A 22,137-nucleotide genomic window follows, 5' to 3' on the forward strand; every position below is an offset into this window, starting at 1 on the left:
TCTTTTGGTTAATTTTTAGTTATGATAACCATTGACACATTTAGGTAGGCAATGGCTGGATCCACTGATAGGTAAGAACTTTCAGGCCGTGTTGAAAGTACCTAGTGGTTTGTTATCCCTCAAAAGTATTTTCTGACTTACTCCGATGCCCGTAGATTTAAAAAGAGTTTGAAAACACTTTGTACCTACTACACTAAAAAATAAAGCAATAGTTTAATTCAAAACGCCTAAAAAATAATTATTTATAAGACTACCTACTACTAGGTATTAGGTGCCTATTACTCTTAGTTAGCAAAACTTAAACAAGTGTTAATTGCTTATTAGCGTCAACACCAAGCGCCTACCCTTGTGATCGTAGTCTCATATTGCATTCCGTCAAAACCAAGCGCCTACCCTTGTAATCATAGTTTCTTATGGCATTGCGTATTATGGCTTCAATACCGAAGTACCGAAAGGGCTTGCGTGTACTATCACGAGGAAGTACTCCTCTTAAGTACTGAACCGAAACTGATTTGTTCTGGACCATGCACTGATTAGTTCTGGTTCAATGATGTTAGGAAGCGGAACGGCAGACATCTTCATTGATGAGGAGTTTAGGTACATTTTCTTATAACAGTAGGTAATTGTGATGGCATCACGAACGTTCACAATCGTTAAGCAATGTTTTGATTTCTTTTATCTTCACTCGACGCAGTGCTGCCGAGCAGCTTCCTCGAGAAGTAAAATGAAGTTATTTTACTAACCGACTTCCCAAAAAGGAGGAGGTTCTCAATTCGTCGGGATCTTTTTTTTTTTATTTTTTTTTTTATTTTTTATGTATGTTCACCGATTACTCAGAGACGCCTCGACCGATTTGCAAAATTTTTTTTTTGTTTGATAGGGTTTACCTCCCAGGTGGTCCCATAGTCACCAGGTCAGGATCTGATGATGGAAACCCTGAGAAATCGAGGGCAACTTTCGAAAATCGTAGGCAAACGTAGGGTAAAAACTTGACACTAAGGCGCATGTCTGATAACACTATGCAATGGTGAAGGCTTGGAGCTGACCTGATGATGAAGACTAGAGAAGGTCGAGGGAACTTGAACAATGAATGTGTAAAAAACTACCTCGTGTTTGGGCTTATTTTGTTCGTATTGACGAGACCTTTGCAACAGTGAAGGTTTGAAGCTGACCTGATGATGGAGACCAGCGAAGGTCGAGGGAACTCGACAATTGAATATGTAAACTACCTCGTGCTTGGGCTTATATTGTTCGTATTGATGAGAACTTTCCACTGCGGATATGACATGCGGATAGTGACAACTATGCTTGTCACTGAAAAGCTAAAAATAAAAAACTTTTTACAAGCGTTACAAGCGTTATAAACTTAGTTACATCCATTAGACACCGACTTCTAGGCCGATGCACCTAAGAATAGTTTTTTTTTGCTTTTCAGTGTTTTTGGGAGTCGGTTTTATTTTAATAACTTCAGCCAAGGGTAATCCCTGGCCCGTATTCGACTGAATTGTTTCCCTTACTATTCCCACACAATATGGTATTCTGATGCTGAGCTGTTACACCTTTCATCAAAATTTATTCAGAAGTTTTTGCGTGAGAGAATATTTAACGTAGGTACCTACCTACAACCATATCAGTAGGAGAGTTGTCCATCTGTAGAGGTGATATATAATACCGGCCGCATAACAATTTATATAGCTTTTTAAATAATAAGATTAGGTTTTTAACACAAAAGATGTCCGTTCCGATGAGTTTAAAGATATTGAAGTTTTTTATTTGAATATATTGAAGATCCCAGTTCCTGTAGTGTGCTATTCGCTACGTTACTACATACATCAATACAGCTTACCCCAGCGTAGGACGTCCACCAGCAAGGTGGACAGACGACCTTGTGAAGGTCGCCGGAAGACGCTGGATGCAGGTCGCCTCCAACAGCTATCTGTGGAGATCTAAGGGGGAGGCCTATGTTCAGCAGTGGACGTGCTATGGCTGAGATGATGATGATGAAGAATGATAACACTTTTGTTGTTAGGATGACCGTTGTGTAAATACAAAGTTTTGATTGTGATGATTAAAAGAACACAAGTAAGTATAGAAACGTATAAGCATGGCAACTGGTATTTAAAATGTTATAAATAAATATAGGTATCTGAGAATGTTCCCTGCCAACAAAAAGAATTTGTGATAAGTATACAGTAGCCATATATTTACACAATCAAATTATCAAAATGTGTTGACAATGGTTTGAATATGATATCAGAGATAAAGAACCTTTTGCGCCCCTGAAAATTATGAGGACATGAAATCGTAGGTATATCGACATGGGAAGTCACTAGGCTTAATAACAGTAGCAAATTATTATCATCAACATGTGTTCATGTGGTGGTTATCACAATTAATGTAATTGGTTTGATAATAATACCAATAAGCTATCATAGTCGGTATTTAATCTTATATAATAAAAGCGCGCTGTAGTTAGTATTCAGTATAAGACCTATCTGAATACCTGGAATATTCTAGTTTTGATTTGTTTTTTTTTTTAATAGTTTTACTTGCATTTTAAGAGGCTGGCCATATTAGTTGTCTATCCATGGGGGTTAAGATTTCATGAATACCACAGATGTGAATCTATGATAAGATAAAGTATTAATTGACGTAATTAGGTATTCCGCAGTGGCTATTGAAATACGCACGTAGGGTTATACACATACATGAGTAGGTATCTTGTGATAATTTGTTTATTATTGTAACCATTTTGTCAGATTTTAGCTGTGATTGCTAAAATTATCAAAGCTTAATTCTTTATCTTCATTCTACAGAAGTTATAAATGCCACGACTAGGATTTTAAACAATGAGACGGTGTTTGTTTGATGTGAAATATGTTACACGGAGGGTTGTATGTGGTGTTTGCCACATGTGTCGCCCTGGCAGCGGCCAGGGGGTCACTTGAAGGTGACCGAATCCTGGAGACTTTGAACAGCATCGACTCGCGTTACTCTACTGATGTATTTGAAGATGCACGCTTGGATGTTGTAAGTTGTAAATCTGTAATTTGTTGATTGGTCATTAATTAGAATTGTGCGTAATTTTCATTTGTTCCGCATTTTTTCAGCCGGATCTTATCAGAAAGTACCGTTATCCCGTGGAAGTTCACAATGTGACGACACAGGATGGCTACATTCTGCAAATGCATCGTATTCCTCATGGACGTGACGCCAATAATGTTCCCAACCGAAAGAAGCCAGTTGTGTTCATCATGCATGGACTGCTGTCTTCATCTGCCGATTTTGTTATTATGGGCCCTGGCTCCGCTTTGGGTAAGAATCTCTTTCGTTGTAATCAATCCACGGCTACAACTCACTGTATAATGGGTAATGTTGGTAAATTGATTGTTATTTTCATTAGGTACGTGAAATGTTTTTTTGCAGCTTACATTCTTGCCGAAGAAGGTTTTGACGTATGGATGGGTAATGCTCGCGGTAACTACTACTCTCGCAGACACACCAGCCTGAACCCTGACGCTCTCCTGAGCACCAGATACTGGCGGTTCTCTTGGGATGAAATAGGAAACATAGACCTCCCGACTATGATCGATTATGCTCTAGACGTCTCTGGAGAAGAAAGGTTGCACTATGTTGGTCACTCGCAAGGCACTACAGCCTTCTTCGTGATGGGATCCATGCAACCTGCTTACAACCAAAAAGTTATTTCCATGCACGCTCTGGCCCCAGTAGCTTACATGGCGAACAACAGAAACCTTCTTTTGAGGGTTTTGGCTTCATATTCGAATAATATTGAAGTAAGTGAACTATGATTTTGAATAACTATTCCTATGAAAGGGTTAATTTTGTTACTGACCTGTACTTTTTGTCTTTTAGAGCATTGCTTCATTGATCGGTATCGGCGAGTTCATGCCCAACAGCGTTGTCTTCACTTGGGCCGGTCAGGCGTTGTGCCGCGATGAAGTAATATTCCAACCAATTTGCAGTAACATCTTGTTTTTAATTGGTGGATGGAATGAAGATCAGCATAACTCGGTAAGTCTAGCACCAGCGAAGGAACTTTTGATAGACATGAGAACCTAGGAATATTTTCGCTACCCACTTTCCTAGTTTTTTACAATCCTGACTAGGCGAGTTTTGCCCTTTCTCTGAAGGTGATGATGTCTGTTTATCTTTTGTAAGATAGTTAATTACAATTGAATTGTATAAAGTTTAATGCAGAATTATTAGTCATTACAATACGTGTAGTAAAAAAAAATGAACGTGTTATATTTCGTGATTGCAGACCATGATGCCCGCTATATTCGGCCACACTCCAGCTGGTGCGTCCGTGAGGCAGTTAGCTCACTACGGTCAAGGAATCAACGACAGAGGTTTCCGTCGTTACGACCAGGGATCTCGTCTATCCAACTACAGAACATACGGATCATTCAGGCCTCCGAGCTACGACTTATCTAAAGTTACCACCCCAGTATTCCTGCATTATTCTGACAGCGATCCGTTGGCCCATGTTAACGACGTAGACAGGTTGTTCAGGGAACTAGGTAGACCCATCGGCAAATTCCGAATTCCACTGAGGTCATTCAGTCATCTTGATTTCATATACGCTATTAATGCCAAAGAATTACTGTACGACAGAGTTATCAATCTTATTAAGGCTATGGACGCCAACGCATTCGACGAGGCTTAATCAACAATTAAAAATATATTATAAATACTGTTTGCACATGACAGCGAGCAGGCAACCTTATTGTTGTTTATTTTACCTTTTTCCAAAACACACTCAACCTTCTGCTCCTTTGAAACTCAAATAAGGCCCCAAAATGACGCACAGAATAAACGCAAGAATATTCACGAAATAATTAGAACTTTTTAAATATGGCAACCGGCTTAGCTTGTAAGCATATTTGTAGGTTTCTAATATACTTTAAAGAGAAGACTGAATTGTTCAGACCGGAGCTATCTTCGGCCGCATAGTCACTTTACTGCCAGGACAAACGGTAGCCATATGTCATGTTAAAAAAGTAATTAATAAAGATATCTTTATTTACCTGTATCAATATCAATTCATCCTTACTCCACCAGCAATTTTTTGCATGTACTTTCTCGAGTAACTAAATACAGTATTAGTAAAACTTTTGCTAAGAAAATAGATGTAAAGTATAGTATCTATGGTAAAGTATATAGTATACTAGCTGGTGCCCGCGACTTCATCTGCGCAGGTTTAGTATATCGAACAATATGTTTACAAATTGTAGCCTATGTGTTATTCTGATGTATAAGCTATATTATTGTAAAGTTTCATTAAAATCCATTCAGTAGTTTTTGCGTGAAAGAGTAACAAACATCCATACATACAAACTTTCGCGTTTATAATATTAGTAGGATAGTAAAGTATATATACCTACCTATGTGACGATGATGGCTGTTAAGTTTTGACTTATCTAATAAATTTTACACGACTCCACACAATTTAAATACCTTGTTTCTAATATTTCCTGATTTAGAAGGATAATCATGCTACGTTAAATACTTTAGCAATAGCAAAACACTGATAAAAATATTTCTACTACCAATTCATCATATCGATAAGACATAATGCTACTATCATAATATCATGATATTACTCCATACGGATTCATTATTTCAATAAATAATTTATTATTAACTCATCATGAACTGTGAGATGATCGTGTGAATTCTTTTTTTAAATATCAAAACAAATGTAAATGGTGACAAGCCGTTTTGTTGATAATTAAACAAATACATCACTATCTAAAAGAAAATATTTTGATTTTTTATATTTTTGGTACCTTACTGATAACTTACCATTTCTTGTGCTTTGATTGCCGTAATGACTGATGCAAGATTGTTTTATGCCCAGTGTCAATGACCTCCACTGAAGAATATTAATATTTAGAAAGATTCCTATTTAACCACTGGAATAGCTGCAAGAACTTGCTTTAATAATTGTGTTTGGATATTCCATTTTTTTTCATAATAGTGTACTATAAGATGATTGGTTTAAGGAAAACCTGTTGATGACAAATCTATTGTCCTACAAACCTGCGTAAATAACGCAATTACAATATGCGCGTTAGTGTCGCCGATTAATTGACCTAAGAATACGTATACCTACTTACAATGTTATAGGGTTAAATAACAAGTTCAATATAAAAATCAGAAATCACAATAAAATAATTTACCAAGGCAATTATTACAATACGTACTTAAGTACCTTCATATAATTTCAGAACCTATTTTAGTCTCTACAAAGCTTCCCAAAATATTGTTTGTACGCCAATACAATATTCAGAACCAAGAATAAACTTGTTTGAAGTCCCCTGGTGGCTTGATAAGTACCCTAACTATGTACCTACTCGTTACGCTACGATAAGATTGGACCTTAATGACGTGCGAGCTGAAAGTCTATCAGTCTATCAACTGATAGATCTCAGCTTCAGATACTTAATTACTCATAATACGTATTGTTGTTCGGAAAATACATTTATCTGTAGTTACCTACATCTCGTGTATATCCTTTAGATTTCCATGATTAAGTCGTTGACCATTTTCAAAGATGCCTCTTAAAGAGACAAAGACAAAGAGAGAAAGATGGCAAACGACCGTTTCCAATATTTTATCTATCTGTATGCGGCTTATGTGAAAATTTTATCTGTAGTAGGTAAGCTAATCAACTGGTATATTGGGAACGTGCCTATGGGAACGTCCCTATGGACTTTTGTACCCTGGTGTAGGCGCATTTATAGGGAACATGAGATACATTAATTTGTATGCGAGTGCAACCGCATGCAAATGCTAGTATCGTGTACTATAATTATTTATTAAAAACATGTCTCTATCTCTGTGGTATGATTCTGTTGTGAAAAATGCAAGATTTTAGCATTGATTGCTTTCGTTATCAAAGCTTAATTTTGATATCAATTATACAGAAGTTATAAAAGGCGTATTTTTTTGATTATTTGCGATATGTAGTTTATTCTGTATGTGAACTGTATCTATATGATGTTACGCGGAGGGTTGTTAGTGGTGTTAACCACGTGTGTGGCCCTGGTCTCGGCCAGGAGATCTCCTCACGCTGATGAAATTGACGAGTTGATCAAAAGCACTGGTGCGCGCTATTCCGATAACATTTTGGAAGATGCGCGTTTAGATGTGGTGAGTTCTTGTGTTCTGTGCTATTGTGCTATATTAGGTACATCGTAAGTGCTTAGAGAGACCGGCATCTAAGTATGTAAAGGTCTAGTGAAACGAGGCAAGCAATGCTTTTCTTAAGATAGTGTTCCAGTCTCATCGTATCGTCCTTGAATTCTTTGCAAGAAGAATGAATATAGATTAGATAGATTGTTTGTTATTGCAGTATTCTTGTGATCGGTAGTCTAAAAATTCCGAATGACATAGGATTTACATTCGAATAAACACAATTATAATTGTGTCTGATATTTTTTCAGCCTGACCTTATCAGAAAATACCGTTATCCAGTAGAAGTTCACAGTGTGACTACAGAAGATGGCTATATATTGGAGATGCACCGTATCCCTCACGGTCGTGATGCTAACAACATCCCGAATCAGAAGAAGCCAGTTGTGCTCATCATGCATGGAATGTTAACTTCATCCGCTGACTATGTTCTGATGGGCCCCGGCTCTGCTCTTGGTAAGGAACCAGCTTATGTTTTTAAGTTGTGTAATGTACTCCCAAGCTAACTAAATGACTGCCCACAGACGAAACTGAGCTAGGATTTGAATACACGTGAACATACAAATATTATGATTTTTGCTGCATTCATTCTTGCCGAGGACGTTTATTGCAAATTAAACATTTAATACAAATTATATCCCTCCATAATGTTGTCTTAAATTATTTTCGCAGGATACCTCCTCGCAGAGGAAGGCTTTGACGTGTGGCTGGGTAACGCTCGCGGAAACTACTACTCTCGCAAACACGTGAGACTGAACCCTGACGCTCTCCTGAGCACCGCTTTCTGGCGGTTCTCTTGGGATGAAATAGGGAACAAAGACTTGCCTGCCATGATCGACTATGCGTTAGAGGTCACAGGTCAAGAGAAGCTGCACTACATCGGCCACTCTCAGGGAACTACATCCTTTTTCGTGTTCGGTTCCATGCGACCCAATTATAACGACAAGATTATTTCAATGCACGCGTTGGCGCCTGTTGCTTATATGGCTAACAACCGTAACCCAGTTTTTCGATTTTTGGCTCCTCACTCTAATAGGATCGAAGTAAGTTTATTGAAGCATTCCTGTATCTACAATTAAGGACTTATTTATTATTTTGTATCTAACCAACCACAATTTTTTTCAGAGCATCGCTTCCTTGATCGGTATTGGCGAGTTCATGCCCAGTAACTCGTTCACTAAATGGATTGGAGAGACTTACTGCAGTGATGAAGCTGTAACCCAACGTATTTGCAGCACATTCTTACTTCTGGTTGGTGGCTGGAACGTTCCACAACATAACGCAGTAAGTTCATACATAACAGAATAATTATTTCGATTCTAGCTTCACTTGTTTATTCTATTTTTAGAACTAATTAATGGGACTCAGTTAATGATACGGTATTTGAAGTAGCAAAAATATCTAAGTTACGTACTCATTTCAGACTATAATGCCGCTGATCATGGGTCACGCTCCAGCCGGCATATCAGTGAGGCAGCTAGCGCACTATGGCCAGAGCATCGACGCCGGCCATTTCCGACGCTATGATATGGGATCCCGAATCTCCAACTACAGAGCCTACGGATCCTTCACCCCACCCAAATACGACCTCTCCAAAATCACCGCTCCAGTGTTCCTACATTACTCCGAAAAGGACCCCTTTGCACCTGTCAAAGATGTTGATAGACTGTACAGTGAACTGGGCAGGCCGATAAAGTATAGAGTACCAATGAAGAGGTTCAGTCACGTTGATTTTGTTTATGGTATTAACGCTAAGGAGTATGTCTATGACTCAGTAATCCGTATAATGAAAGATATAGAAGCTAATTTAGTGGAGAATGAAGTATAACCAGAAAATTATATTTGATTTACGTAATATGATACTGATAAATAAATGTTGATTTATCAAAATACGTCTTAATTATTTATAAATTACCTTTAGCGTACCGCACACTGCAGAAGTTTTAGTCTGCTTCATAAATATGGAAATGAATGGTAGAAAGGCTTTGTCAGAAAAACTACTTTTTCTTTCTTAAATTTTTATTAGGACAAAAAAAAAAAAAACAAAAACCTGCAATATATTTTTGTGCGTAAATACTAATAACGATCAATCACTTAGGCTTTTAAAAAGGTTGAATAATATAGTTGTTAAAGATAGGCATAAATATGCAATAAGGAAAGAAGTGCAAAAAATTGTACCTACCACTTGTTACAGAATCTAAACCAGCACTCGGGTAAACCCTGACTAACACTATAGGAGCGAAAGAAACTGTCTGTCTGTTTTGCATAGAAAAATAATTGTCAACAGATTTAGCTATTTGCATAGAATTTTGTACGGACATAAATTTAAACTTAATGACGAGCATGGGGTACATTCTTTATTTCAGTTGACAAAGCGATCTTCCCTAAAAAAGCTATAGGAAAACCAGCGCAAAATCGGTTGTAAAGATTTACCGTAGGTACCCTTAAGAAGTACCAGGCATTAGTCATCAAAACCACGGAAATCGTATTGCGTAGTAAATAAGAACAGTGTTGACATACAAATAACATTACTTTAAATTGTTAGTATATATTTTGATAAAATCATTACGACTTCTGGTCATCAAAAACCATAAAATACTAGTTTAGAATAAGCGTTATATTATCTAATGCGACATAAGTTAAGGAAAATGAAACTTCCCACATTATATGGGAAATACCCGTTCAAATTAGTACCCGTGTCTGCAATGGACCCGATTTACATGTTTTGTAAAACAAGTAGCTTCACTTGTTTTCGCTCGTTAAATAAACTCGGTGTAGGTAATTTACAAAAAACAGGAATTAACTGCGTACAAACATGTCAATAAAATAAATTGGCATATTATTTGCGCCTAGTCATAATTCACTGTAACTATTTACCATTTGTATAAACGACACCATTTAGCAAGTCGTGGTGGCGTAGTGCTTAAACACCTGCCTCTTAAGTACAAGTTGGCGGGTTTTACTTTCTAAGGGTGCGTCCACATCTGGCGAATGTGCCGCGAATGTGCAGCTCGCGAGCCGTTTGCGACAATTGCGACCTGCCCGCGAGCTGCGCGCGTGCATTTTTGTTCGTGCGCCGCTTCTGCGCCGCCCGCGCGCAGTTCGCGCGCGACCTAAGCGCCGTACACGGTCAGCGCGCAGGCGGCGCGCGACGCGCTCTTTATTAAATAATAAACGGAACTGTAAGGGCGAGAACTGAGTGCGCGCAGATCGCGCGCCGCTCGCGCGCTCTATACGAGCCTTGCATGAGTTGCGCTAAAGAGGCGCACCAAGCTATTGCAGTGACTGCTCGCGCGCAGCTCGCGGGCAGGTCGCAAACGGCTCGCGAGCTGTGCATTCGCGGCACATTCGCCAGATGTGGACGCACCCTAAGAGTATCTTGATTTTGACAGCAAAAGACTGAGTAAAGATGAGGAGAACATCTTGAGGAAATCTGGACTTCACGGAGTGATCGTGGTGATTTACCCTCATTACAATCTATGCATGAGAAGAGACATGTACAGCGGGACAGTAGAACAAATTCTGATGATGATGATGACTATATAATTAGCGCCACGGTTCAGTGGTCAATTTGCAAATGCTCTGTTCTTAGAATATGCAAATGCGCTATTCCTAGAATATGCGAATGGCTGTCACAATGCTCAAAATTACAACAAATAGGAACGAACATTTTTCTTGTTAATATTTTGCTCATGTATAAGTGTAACAGTCTTGGCACATACCCTACAGGAAAACAATGGTTTTAAATATAACGATATACTTAGTACCTACTTAGGGAGTCGTAGGTAGGAGTAGGGAAGGTAGGCAGATTACCTAAGAACAATGGGTGTGATACAAATTATATCAATGCATAGCTGATGACTTAAACGAAATGATTAATATCGATTTAAAATGCGTGCTAGTCATTAAAATGCAATTGCTTTATTAATGGGGTTTCTTTAATCTAATATTGTAGGTAATTGATTCATTAATCGCTCGAGATAAAGGCATATTAAGTATTATTAATAATAAATCAACTTTAGTGCTAATTGAACTTGTTCTATAGGTACCTATAGAACATACAGTTTTTTGTATTTATGTAGAGATCACATTTGAGTCTTTCGGAAATTTCGGAATTCGGAAAGATTATTTTTTTAATTCGACAATGTGTTTTTCTGCAAAATTTTATTTTTATGATACTAGGAATTTTGGAAAAATGCGTTTTAGGCATGCGTGCAAAATAAGGAAAATATTTAACAAAACTCAAAAAAGAAGAAACCACGACACATGATAAATGTTTTCAAATACTTACGGAGGATGTTCGAAGATGAGGATCGTTATTTATAAGGTAGGTAATGTCAACAGGTCATTGATGATTGATAGTCACTAGGTATACAATATGGTATTTTTTATTATTTTCTACTTTACTTACTATAAAGATAGAAAGGAAGACAACCCATGTATTCATGGAGATCATTACATACTCAGTCTCTAAATGATTTGATAAATACTTATTGTTAAATTAGATTATCATCTGCCTAGCCTTTTCCCGGCTACGTTGAAGTAGGCTTCCAGACTTATCGGCGATGCAACTAAGTACAGAGTACCAGTGTTTTATATATGTAGAGCGACTGCCTATTTGACCTTCACAGCCCTGGGCTGTCCCTTGGTAAGACTGATTGTCAGACTTTATGGCTTCTGACTAACCGTAAACTACCAAGTATGTTCAAATGACAGCCGGAACATGGAATAACTCCTCATTACAAGATGGTCCCATCTACGGACCGAACGCAGCAAGCGCTGATTTTGATCGATCGATCCGAGCGGTTCTGCCTTAGCCACGAGCGCTTTCCATTGCTAAATGAAATAGTTTATTTGGTTGAAATACTTATTTTTCCCTTATGCAAACATATAAAACCCAAATCTAAAATTGTGGATATTAGTTTAGACCACTAGAAACTCCGTTTTGACGTTGGTACTACTTAAGCCTTATGTGGCGAGCCCTTTTAACGCGTTGCGGAAAAAACAATCTGTATACCACCTACGTGAGGAACAAGAAAGTTGAAATAATACTCAATAAAATTTGAAAACTTTAGACCTTATATTAACTTCGGTAACTTCGGAAAATTCAGTTTTTATCAATAATTTCATAAGGTTCGTACCGGTGTCTCCTAAATTATATTATTTTCACAAAAAATTGTAGGTTATACTCTTGATTTTGTTTCAAGTAACAGCCTATAAAGCACTTCGATGTTTTATAAATTGTCGCTTCTTCATTCTGTGATTACTAAAATGCAAATGAATCATAATAAAAAAATAACAAGCTTGCAAGTTTGACCGTCTTTTCTTTTGTTTACAAAAAATATTTTCAACGTTATATGATACTAGCTTCCGGCAGCGGCTTCGCCCGCGTGGTGTGTTGATAAAAAGTAGCCTATGTGTTAATCCAGGGTATCACCTATCTACACACCAAATTTCAATCAAATCGGTCCAGCCGTTTTTGCGTGATTGAATAACAAACATACATCCATACATTCTCACAAACTTTCACGTCCATGTAGGATGTAGGATGTAGGATGTAGATTGACATTTTATGCAGTTTTGTGCAATTAATAATTACGTAGTTTATTAAGTACTCGCAAACTAAAAGACCCTTTTGAAAACCCTTTAGAAATGTATGAGAAGAATTTTAACAAGGAAAAAAAAACATCCACTTAGTCATGGTCAAGATCAACTGCGCATACCGCTTTTAATAATCGAGGCCCAGTTTTCCTTATTTTTTACTTACTTACACTCCCGCCGGCAAATATAAATACGGGGTGCGTGGAGGCATCATTAACAGTTGAAGCTTGACTCTCTAAGCTGAAGCATCAGTTAGTATCTTACTACAAGAACAAAGTAAAGACGTAAAAATGGTGAAGAGCTACCGTTCCGTATTTCTGCTGGTGTGCGTCACATTCCTGGTGATCGTGTCGTCGCCGAAGAACACCGCCGTGGCTGACAAGCTCATCGGTAGCTGCGTGTGGGGTGCCGTCAACTACACCTCCGACTGCAACGGCGAGTGCAAGAGACGTGGCTACAAGGGCGGCCATTGTGGAAGCTTCGCCAATGTCAACTGTTGGTGTGAAACATAACATGGTAACGAATACGAGATCACCCACAACTATTACCAATTAACATCTTTGGCAGATTAGTTACAGGTGAAATAATATTTTTTTAATATGAACAACCAAAGTAATTGGTATTTTTTTTAACGATTTTGGCAGTGTTTGATGTAAAACGAAAAGTACCCTTATTGTAAATTGTACGATGAGTCTTCAATAAACTTGTCCTTTAAAATTTCAGTTTTTGTATTTTTTATTTCTTTACGATAACAATTAGGCATGTAACTGTTTTAAAAGTGTATTAATTGGGTTCTCTTTTAAAATGTTTTTATGGGTCCTATAGACGGGAAATCTCCTAGCAAAATTATTGATAGATTAAAATCCTTAGCTTAGGTTTATGAGCTTTAGTACGGAAAGCTCATTAGTAGGTAACTGACATAACTGTTATTTATAATGATAGTCATGTGCAATCATTATCTTTAGGATCAATTAATCATCAGGGTGAGGTATCTCTCAAAGGGCTCCAACTACATATAGTATTTGGTTCCATTTTCCTTCAAGAGGTTGTAGATATTATATAAGAATCATAAATTAAATTCCATAAGTACTTAAGTACGGAGGAAAACTCTTGTGATGAATACAAAGCTGTACCTCTCAAGTCAGAGGTCAATACACCCAGTATGTAGGTAGTAGTAGGTACGCAGTATTTATGCAAAATTGTAAGTCAGTCTATGGGCAAGTCTTTACTCTTTACAAAGTGTTATCAATGTCATTGAGTTATGTCATTTAAAAAATCGTAGTGGTATTATAAACGAACTTTTTCTTAAATTATTTGTTGTGTTTGTTTCGTAATGTTTTTATAAAAATGATAACAAATACAAAAGACTTAGAATACTTAGTATGTGGTGTACCACATAAGAAGGATGTGATACTTGCGGACGTGAACATCCCATATAAATTTTCAATAGATAGAAAGAAGAATTCTTTGTTTTTCTGTATAAACGCAGATGAGTTTTCGGACCAAAGTTTTCAGTCGGTGGTGTTGAACCTTGACACTGGGCTGGCCTCCATTATTCCTGGAATTCGTAATGGATTTGCGAGTGCTGTGGATCAGGCGACCGGTGACGTCTACCTAGGAGGGAGCGACGGTATATACAAATACAATTATTGTAGTAACGACATCGAAAAGCCGGCGCTAGTTCACAGAACCGACATCTTCGACATGTATTTCGATGACAAATTGTACTTTGTAGATACAGGCAAACAGAATCTGTATACTTTAAAAGACAATAATAAGTGTTTGGTCGCAGAGGTAAAGGAAAATCTAATTCAGCACTTTGTAATAGATGTCAACAGTGATTTATATTTTGTTAATCCCAGCGGGTTGTTTGTGTTGGAGAAGGGCAGTAAATCACCTGTGTTCGTTTATGGTAATGACATAAGTATTCGAGGGGCCACCACTGATGCAAACGGAACACCATTTTTTGTAGCACATAATGGAATTTATTCTATTGATAAAGAGAGTAAACAGTTGGTGTTGGTAGTGACGGTGAATAACGGCTACGGGTTAGCTTTCGATAGAAGTAATAACATCGTCTATAGCGAAGAGCGTTCCGTGAACATCCTGACTCCTTATTAAATGGGAACAAAAGTTTCAAAGAAATAATATAAGATCAACAAATTAGAGAATTTCAATTGAAATTGTGATCTATTGTATTTTGGAGTTGAGTGTGTATTACATGTTATCGTCATCCTATGTGAATATTTTGTACTAAATGTTTACAGCACCTTTATTGATAAAAACCGTCCTTATGGTTAGACTAATAAAATGTAGTGGTATTTTCTATCAAAACGTTACCTAATGAGAGAATGGAATTGAATTATAATATATTCTGAAGGTTTGAATAATTTCAAAGGGCATTACTTACGCGCATACTGTAAGTGTTAAAATGAAATGTAATTTATATTCGTGGAGAGTCCAGCTGCGAGCCCGGGGGGACGGCTACGCTCCGCCAGAAAATGTGGTATGACACAAATGGAAATAAATGAATCTTGGTTTCGGTAATTTCGATATTAACAGTCCTTTTTACCCTGTCTGGTAGCTACATGGCGCCTAATGATGTTCTTGTATTAAATTATTTTTTAGGAATAAACGAATTTTATAAATATACTTAGGTAACAAAGTCAAAAATAAACACCACGTTTTTGGTATCACCGTTACCATATTTTGATTAAGTACAATCATATTTTTATTAATCAAAATTAAATCGTCGCACATCTTTTATCAAAATGTAAAGAGCATAAGTAATTATAATGATAGGAAGTATCTAGAATACGAGGACGAAAATAACATTAATTAGTGTAATTTCGTTGATATGGTGATATCATAATATTTGCGTAAATAATGACGTGCATCATTAAAGTATAACATTATCAAGCTATCCCACACAGGTTGTCAGAGCACATCACACTCGAGTTGCAGTTAGGGTACCCAGACCAAAAACTAAAAATGCAGGAAAAATTATGAAATTTTCTTATTTTCTTGTAAACATTTACGTTACGAAAAGCATTTAAATAAACAAAGGAAAAATATATTTTCCTTCGAACTTCAGGCAGTTCGGACAAAGACCTATATTCCCAGACATATAGCCACCCTAGTCGTCGCGGGAAGACTCACAACATGGTCCTTGAAACTTAGTTGCGTAACTTAACTAGTTTACCTACAGTTAATTAATACGTAGGTGTTATTATTTTAATCAAAGTATTGACCATGAATCATCGTCAGTGACATGTCATGTAATTGATGTAAACAGATTAGATATTTGAACTACATGCTAAATTACTGGCAATGTAATTAATTCGCGATAGATAACTGTTGCAAACAATATTGAGTGCTTATGTGTTGTTTAAGTTCAGAGGCGACCAGCGACGACTCATCACGCGACTCACTCGTTAACGTCTCGCGTTGATAGATTGATCCGACTTCGTGATTGATGGATAGTTCACTTTATTTAAATTAAAATGCTTTCTTAACATCCAATTTTAGCTTCGGATATTCAAATTAAATTCGAAGAACTGGGTGAAAATATGTTAATTGAAGGGAGTAGGTATCTATTGGAGTATTATGATTAAATTCTTTAAAGAGTCGGTACAGATTTCAATCGAGTCGATCAGAACTATTTATATAGGAAGGATAATGAAGGCACGGCAAAGAATCTCCAAAATATTTACGTAACGTAATTTTAAGCTTTTTATCCTCGCTGTACCTACTTATATTCGTACGTATCTTTATCGGGGATGTTAAGGTACTTTATGTAGGTCGTTTTATAAAAAATTGCTCCTCAAAGACTACTCAAAAAGCATCTAAAGGTAAGTAATGTGTAATCCCAATATAATGTAAGTATTTTGGAGTGGCACATGTGTCCCAAGACGGTTTAGGTAAGGGTCGGTAGCCCGGGGCAGAGGCAATATGTTCGGGTCGCACTATTGTTGTCGTTCACTTGTTTCTTCGCATTGACAATACCAGATAATGTAGATGATACAAGCAAACGTCTTAGTTTAGAAGCATTACACGGGGCATATGTATTTCCTCCCTAGGTTCGTATTACTCTAGTTTAAAAAGTATTAGATCTGGCTGCGGTTCCTTGACCACAATATTGTCAGTACCTGCGATAGGTACCGCAAAGGAAACATCAGTCGGAGATTCTCAGAAACGAAGATTTCTAAATCGAGGAAAAGGTAGCGAGAAATAGCTTTAAATTGTTTGTAACGCGTCCACCTTTGAGTTAAACTGCCTAATCGTGTGGGTGTAGGATTGTTGTAGGCTTTGTTTGTGGTTTACTTGTAGTGGAATATTTTTGCTGATATATTTATTCCAGTATTTATTAGATATTTGATACTTATATGTCCAAAATACTATCTTAATTACGTTCAAAGGCCACGAAAAGAAGTACCTACTACTCATAATTCGAAAGTTATGTAAGCAGTTTTTTTGTGTCTTTGCAATTCTTACAATAACAACTATTATAAGTGAGACTGAGTTGTACTTACTACGTACATACATGTCTTTCACTGTTAGCGGGGATGTCATAAACTAGGAACATAAATCCCCTCGGAAAAGTATCGCGACAAAAGCTACAGAATTTCATAAAACTTTTATTCAATGGAATTGTAGGGCGTTTGCTGAAAGAATCCCACGTCGGTTCGCTACTGAGATTGAATACATGGGGCCACCGAGCTTACAGAACAAGTATTACTTATTTACAAAAGCAAATTACATTAATGCCACACTGAAGCCTCTTAATACCCAGCTATTTTCACTACGCTTAGTTAAGCTCACGACAAATATACTCTTTGAAACATTTTCTTTTCAAATTAATATACCCGTTAGTTAGGTTTCGTTTTCAAGTAGGTAAGTACCTACTACGAACTCGTGAAATTAATATTCATATGACAAGTTTTACGAGTATTTAATTTAATCACCAAACAAATTAAACAAAACCGGAATAGGCAGTAGGTAATTTAAAAAATCGTCGTAAATAAGTGGTGCGTCGCAGAACCGTTGTCCTGTGACTATTCCGCGGTCGTTTCCTGTACCTAATCGTGCGTAGAACAACAAGCGGCTCTCATCTCAGAGACCTGAGGATATCGATAAAATCACGTCAGCAATTTAAATAAATTATCGTAGAAGACATGCTTTCAATTGTATGTTCAAAACAGAACATTTGTTTATTGTCCCAACCACTTCCCACCATTCATAGGGTTTAAAAAAAGATAGAAAGCAAGTACTTAGTGGCCTTAGTACGTATTTCCGCAGTATAAAAGTCTACGTCCTTTTTACCTTAGGGAACCTTAAAAGCTTAGGTAATTGCAAACTGATTTCGAATGTAACAATCCTTTAGCGGCAGAAGTAGATTTCTGTGGAAAGTTAGTCGATATCAGGCTTATTATAATTCAGAGGGCGCCGCGGTCAGCCACGAGGCGAGGCGAGAATAAGGTTTTATATAGTTCCATTCCCATTTTCGAGATTCCCGGGCGACTTCACATTCCCGTTACTTTTGTTGTTCCGTTACTAGAAAAACCGTATCAGGAATATCTATTAAGATTGAAAATATTTATCAAAAAAATGTTGCAGTTTATTGAAAGAAAATATATAGGTAGAAAGTATATCGGCGTAAAACTAAGTACCCATAGTACAGACAACATCGGGTTCGAAAATGATTCCTATTACTGAAAAACCATAAACAATATGTAATACTTATTCCACAAGTCAAGTAAACAAGCAACTTTTTAACCCCGAACGTAATGTTTTACTCGATCTAAATTTTGTGCTCGTGTCCCGGGATTGGAAAGCCCCCGGGAACGGTTGCGGCGGCCCGCGGCGTCCTTCCCCGAACAAAATAGCTGGCACGTGCCGGCTGACGTGATCATGTGCATACTGTGAAATATTTCCTCTGCATGACCTGATATGTTTACTTACCACACCCTTTCTGTCAAGCCTTTGTCTATATTCTTATTACGTCATAAGCTATGTAGATGGGTTACTGATAGGTATATTGATATATTATCGAAATATTTTGATGTCGATAAAGATCTCGCGATACTTAATGACGATGCCACTATCATTATTGTGCTAAGTAGGTATAAAATTTAATTTGTAAGTTACAAGAGACTGCCCCTAGACCAGAGATGGCGGGATGTAATGGAGAAAGACATGAATTAGTGCCAGGTGTGGAGAAGAAAAATTAGGAAAGTTGACCCCACCACCATGTGGGATACATAGCAGGAAAGAGAGAGTTACCACTACATGCGTATTATGTATGGTTTAGTTTCCGCTATTTATTTTTGTCAAAGTACGTAAAATGGTAAAATCTCAAATGGTCTTTCAGAATATTTTAATATGTAATGAAATAGAATAGGTACCTACCTACTTTTAACATAAATTAAATATTTATTGCACAAATTGCAAATTAGTGAATTGTAAAAACACGATAATATGTGCTCGTAGTAGAATGAGTACCGTTATGAAACTTTATGTGTGTGTACATAATATAAACTTTCATCTACCTGTTTTTATAGTAACTGTCTTCAAATGAAAAACTACCTAGGTGTAGAATAATGTGTGCCATTCAACATCGTGTAAAATAGGATTCAAACAATGTCGAGGACTGAAAAGATGATTTTCCAAAAGAGCAGTTTAACATTTTTAGTAAGATCATATTATTCCTTTCCAGTTGCGAGTTATCAAACTATTTTTTATGATAAATAACCATAAATCATAGCTATGACGCAGTCCTATTAGCTGATATCTAAAACAATCATGTTATTTGTGGTCGTCAGTAGATATCTAAGTTTATAAGAACTAGATGAATTCGAAACTAAGTTTTCGTCTCCTTGGCCTTGAGAGAATTACATATAGGTATTATTCGAAGCCTTAAGTGAAGAGAAGGAATAAACATTACGCGGGAAATACCCGTTCAACAACAATAAACATTGTATCTACTACACAATGTACCTACTTATCTCATTAACATTTTTACATAAACAAATAAGACAACTGACATGTCAGCAGACAGACATGAAGAATTACTTTTGCATCAATAATTAAGGCTGCAATGTGGGTACAGATTTTTATTCACACCGACAGCCGACTATTGATTGATCGAAACCCATTATTTTTCGTTAGCCTTTTTCGCTGATTTACCTTCAGCCAATGCAGTGGAAACAGCGAAAACAGCCTGTAAATGATTTAGTCGGAATGTTTTGAAAACATTTCATTTAAACCTACGCTCATTATATAGCGTCGAGATAAACATTTAAACGAGATATTTGATCTGCAGTAACCATTCCTCTTGTTTTGTTTATTTTTGAAGGTGCACACTCTTTCTGCTAATTAATCAGTTAAGTAACAATTAACATCCTCCTATTTACCTACAACCTGGGGTATCTAGATCATATCCATGTTTTAGTACCTACGTTAAGTGTTTTCGATTCTCATTATAAGCAAACTTGGTATTTCATAGACCAGGGGCCCGATTCTCCTAAGTTAATAATGTCAAAATTGAATAGAAATCGAATCGCAGTACGATCGCAATAGCAGTTTTAACCACATCGGGCATTCTGCTACTAATATAAGACCAATCGTATTCCAACGAAATGCGACTGGTTTGCGATTGGTCTGCTATTTTGGTGATTTTGGTATATACGGTAGTTTGCTCTATAATCATATTGCAATCGTAAATCAATTGCAGACAAAATGATTCATTATTGAATGACAGAAAAGGATAAAAACGTTTATTTCAAAGAAAAATAGCGGAATGCCACATACGCTTCAATCGTAATAGAGTCGTGATTGGATCGCAGTTGAATGTGAATCGTATGTCGCTTAAGTAAAATTAGGAGAATCGGTTGATCCTGGTCTATGGTATATGCAATAGGTGCTATACAAGATCTAATCCAAGAAAAACTCGAAAAATTGCCGCCTAGAAACTAGAGAATTTGTAAAGAATAAGAAAAAGTTTATAATTTTGATTTCTATTTGGATACAAATCTTTTAATAAGTTTTTAGGCATATGTAACCATATCAAATGATAAGATGAATATCAAAGATTTGTAAGTAGGTATATAATGAATATCAAAGGTTGGTAATTAATTATGTGTACATCAATGTACAATTTATTTATCAATGTAATAAGAATGTCGCATTAGTCACTGAGACTAATTATTACGTGTACTTATTGTAACAATGAGATAGTCCTGCTTCAATGGTATTCTGTAAATTATAAAAGCAGACCGCTAAAGTTACCATTACCTACCTGAAAAAACAATGTGTGAATATTTAATGCTGTCCTTTTCAGGCATCATGAAATTCAAAATATCTACCCTTACATTATTAGGTACAGACTCTTTCAGCATTGGTATAGAACTAAGTAATAAACCAAAACCTTCCCCATAAATAATTCTATAATAATACTGTGATATTTACATATTATTTTATTTTTATTTATTGGGGACAAAAAACAGTTACATGTTAAAATGTAAACTTTAAGTTCCTAACATTAACATTATACTAGTATTATTCCACGATTATGTTATTTTCTCAACCAAAAACCGGGTGGTTTCTTGTCCCTCCTCTTACCATGTTCTCGACAACTCACCACTTACTCGGTGTAACTGAATTATAAACCTTGAACATGGACTCTAATTACATTCGGAATGCATAATGTAGTGTAGTATGACATACTACATTGTACGGCACATCCCGTCAGCCAAGATCTAATTATTTAGTTAGTTGGAGACATGAGTTAACACGATAAACTGCTGCAGTTCGCCGTGACCGCAAACAAGCCCACTTCATAACGATCACGGAACCACGACCTAACTAATAATCTAATTTATTATCTTGTTACCTCCTCACCTTTGCTCTGCCGGATGATAGAATGTCTCTACAATAGAAATCTATTTGTGAACTTCCTGAGCTTTCTATGAAATAAAAGATACCTAAATACAGGTTATTCTGTAAGTTTCCCGTTTTTCGTGCCGCCTACGTGGTTGCGTGTCTGAAATACAGTTGAGTCCATATTGCTATGAGAATACCTAACGCTCAGCGAACCACAAGTTTCTGGGAAAAGGGATAACTAAGACATACGCTGATGTCAACAGCTTCTCAAAGATATAGCGCTTTGTCTATTGTGTGTTACGATAGTTATTAATACTCAACTTTCAGAACGGATTATTATGTATAGACTTTAAGTTTGCAATATATATTGACCTGTAGCTTCATCAAAAGGTTCTGGAACCCATTGAATAAGAAAACTAGAGCAATAAACTTCCG

At 36.8% G+C, this 22,137-nt stretch overlaps 3 protein-coding genes across 3 annotated transcripts; all 3 read left to right on the plus strand.

The window, feature by feature from the left end:
* Nucleotides 1-2,834: 2,834 nt before the first annotated feature.
* LOC124635249 (lipase 3-like) lies at nt 2,835-4,750 on the plus strand. Its single transcript, XM_047171107.1, has 5 exons — nt 2,835-3,030; nt 3,111-3,315; nt 3,427-3,797; nt 3,877-4,035; nt 4,286-4,750. Exons 1-5 carry the CDS (start codon nt 2,878-2,880, stop codon nt 4,688-4,690), a joined length of 1,293 nt encoding a protein of 430 aa, XP_047027063.1. The 5' UTR covers nt 2,835-2,877; the 3' UTR covers nt 4,691-4,750.
* A 2,241-nt stretch (nt 4,751-6,991) lies between these two features.
* LOC124635061 (lipase 3-like) lies at nt 6,992-9,111 on the plus strand. Its single transcript, XM_047170841.1, has 5 exons — nt 6,992-7,179; nt 7,473-7,677; nt 7,894-8,264; nt 8,347-8,505; nt 8,645-9,111. The coding sequence occupies exons 1-5, from the start codon at nt 7,024-7,026 to the stop codon at nt 9,047-9,049; spliced, it is 1,296 nt and encodes a 431-aa protein (XP_047026797.1). The 5' UTR covers nt 6,992-7,023; the 3' UTR covers nt 9,050-9,111.
* A 4,001-nt stretch (nt 9,112-13,112) lies between these two features.
* Nucleotides 13,113-14,943, plus strand: LOC124635348 (ommochrome-binding protein-like). The gene is made up of 2 exons (XM_047171227.1): nt 13,113-13,317; nt 14,312-14,943. Exons 1-2 carry the CDS (start codon nt 13,113-13,115, stop codon nt 14,941-14,943), a joined length of 837 nt encoding a protein of 278 aa, XP_047027183.1.
* Nucleotides 14,944-22,137: the final 7,194 nt, after the last annotated feature.

Source organism: Helicoverpa zea, chromosome 12 (assembly GCF_022581195.2).
Source record: "Helicoverpa zea isolate HzStark_Cry1AcR chromosome 12, ilHelZeax1.1, whole genome shotgun sequence".
NCBI lineage: Eukaryota > Metazoa > Arthropoda > Insecta > Lepidoptera > Noctuidae > Helicoverpa > Helicoverpa zea.

Excerpts from the sequence above, each read along its gene's own strand:
- LOC124635249 (XM_047171107.1), top strand. The coding sequence starts at position 2,878 with ATGTTACACGGAGGGTTGTATGTGGTGTTTGCCACATGTGTCGCCCTG. Across the intron at positions 3,031-3,110 it reads AAGATGCACGCTTGGATGTT|CCGGATCTTATCAGAAAGTA; the intron begins GTAAGTTGTAAA and ends GCATTTTTTCAG. Across the intron at positions 3,316-3,426 it reads GGGCCCTGGCTCCGCTTTGG|CTTACATTCTTGCCGAAGAA; the intron begins GTAAGAATCTCT and ends GTTTTTTTGCAG.
- LOC124635348 (XM_047171227.1), top strand. The coding sequence starts at position 13,113 with ATGGTGAAGAGCTACCGTTCCGTATTTCTGCTGGTGTGCGTCACATTC. Across the intron at positions 13,318-14,311 it reads AAGCTTCGCCAATGTCAACT|ATGAGTTTTCGGACCAAAGT; the intron begins GTTGGTGTGAAA and ends GTATAAACGCAG.
- LOC124635061 (XM_047170841.1), top strand. The coding sequence starts at position 7,024 with ATGATGTTACGCGGAGGGTTGTTAGTGGTGTTAACCACGTGTGTGGCC. Across the intron at positions 7,180-7,472 it reads AAGATGCGCGTTTAGATGTG|CCTGACCTTATCAGAAAATA; the intron begins GTGAGTTCTTGT and ends ATATTTTTTCAG. Across the intron at positions 8,506-8,644 it reads ACGTTCCACAACATAACGCA|ACTATAATGCCGCTGATCAT; the intron begins GTAAGTTCATAC and ends TACTCATTTCAG.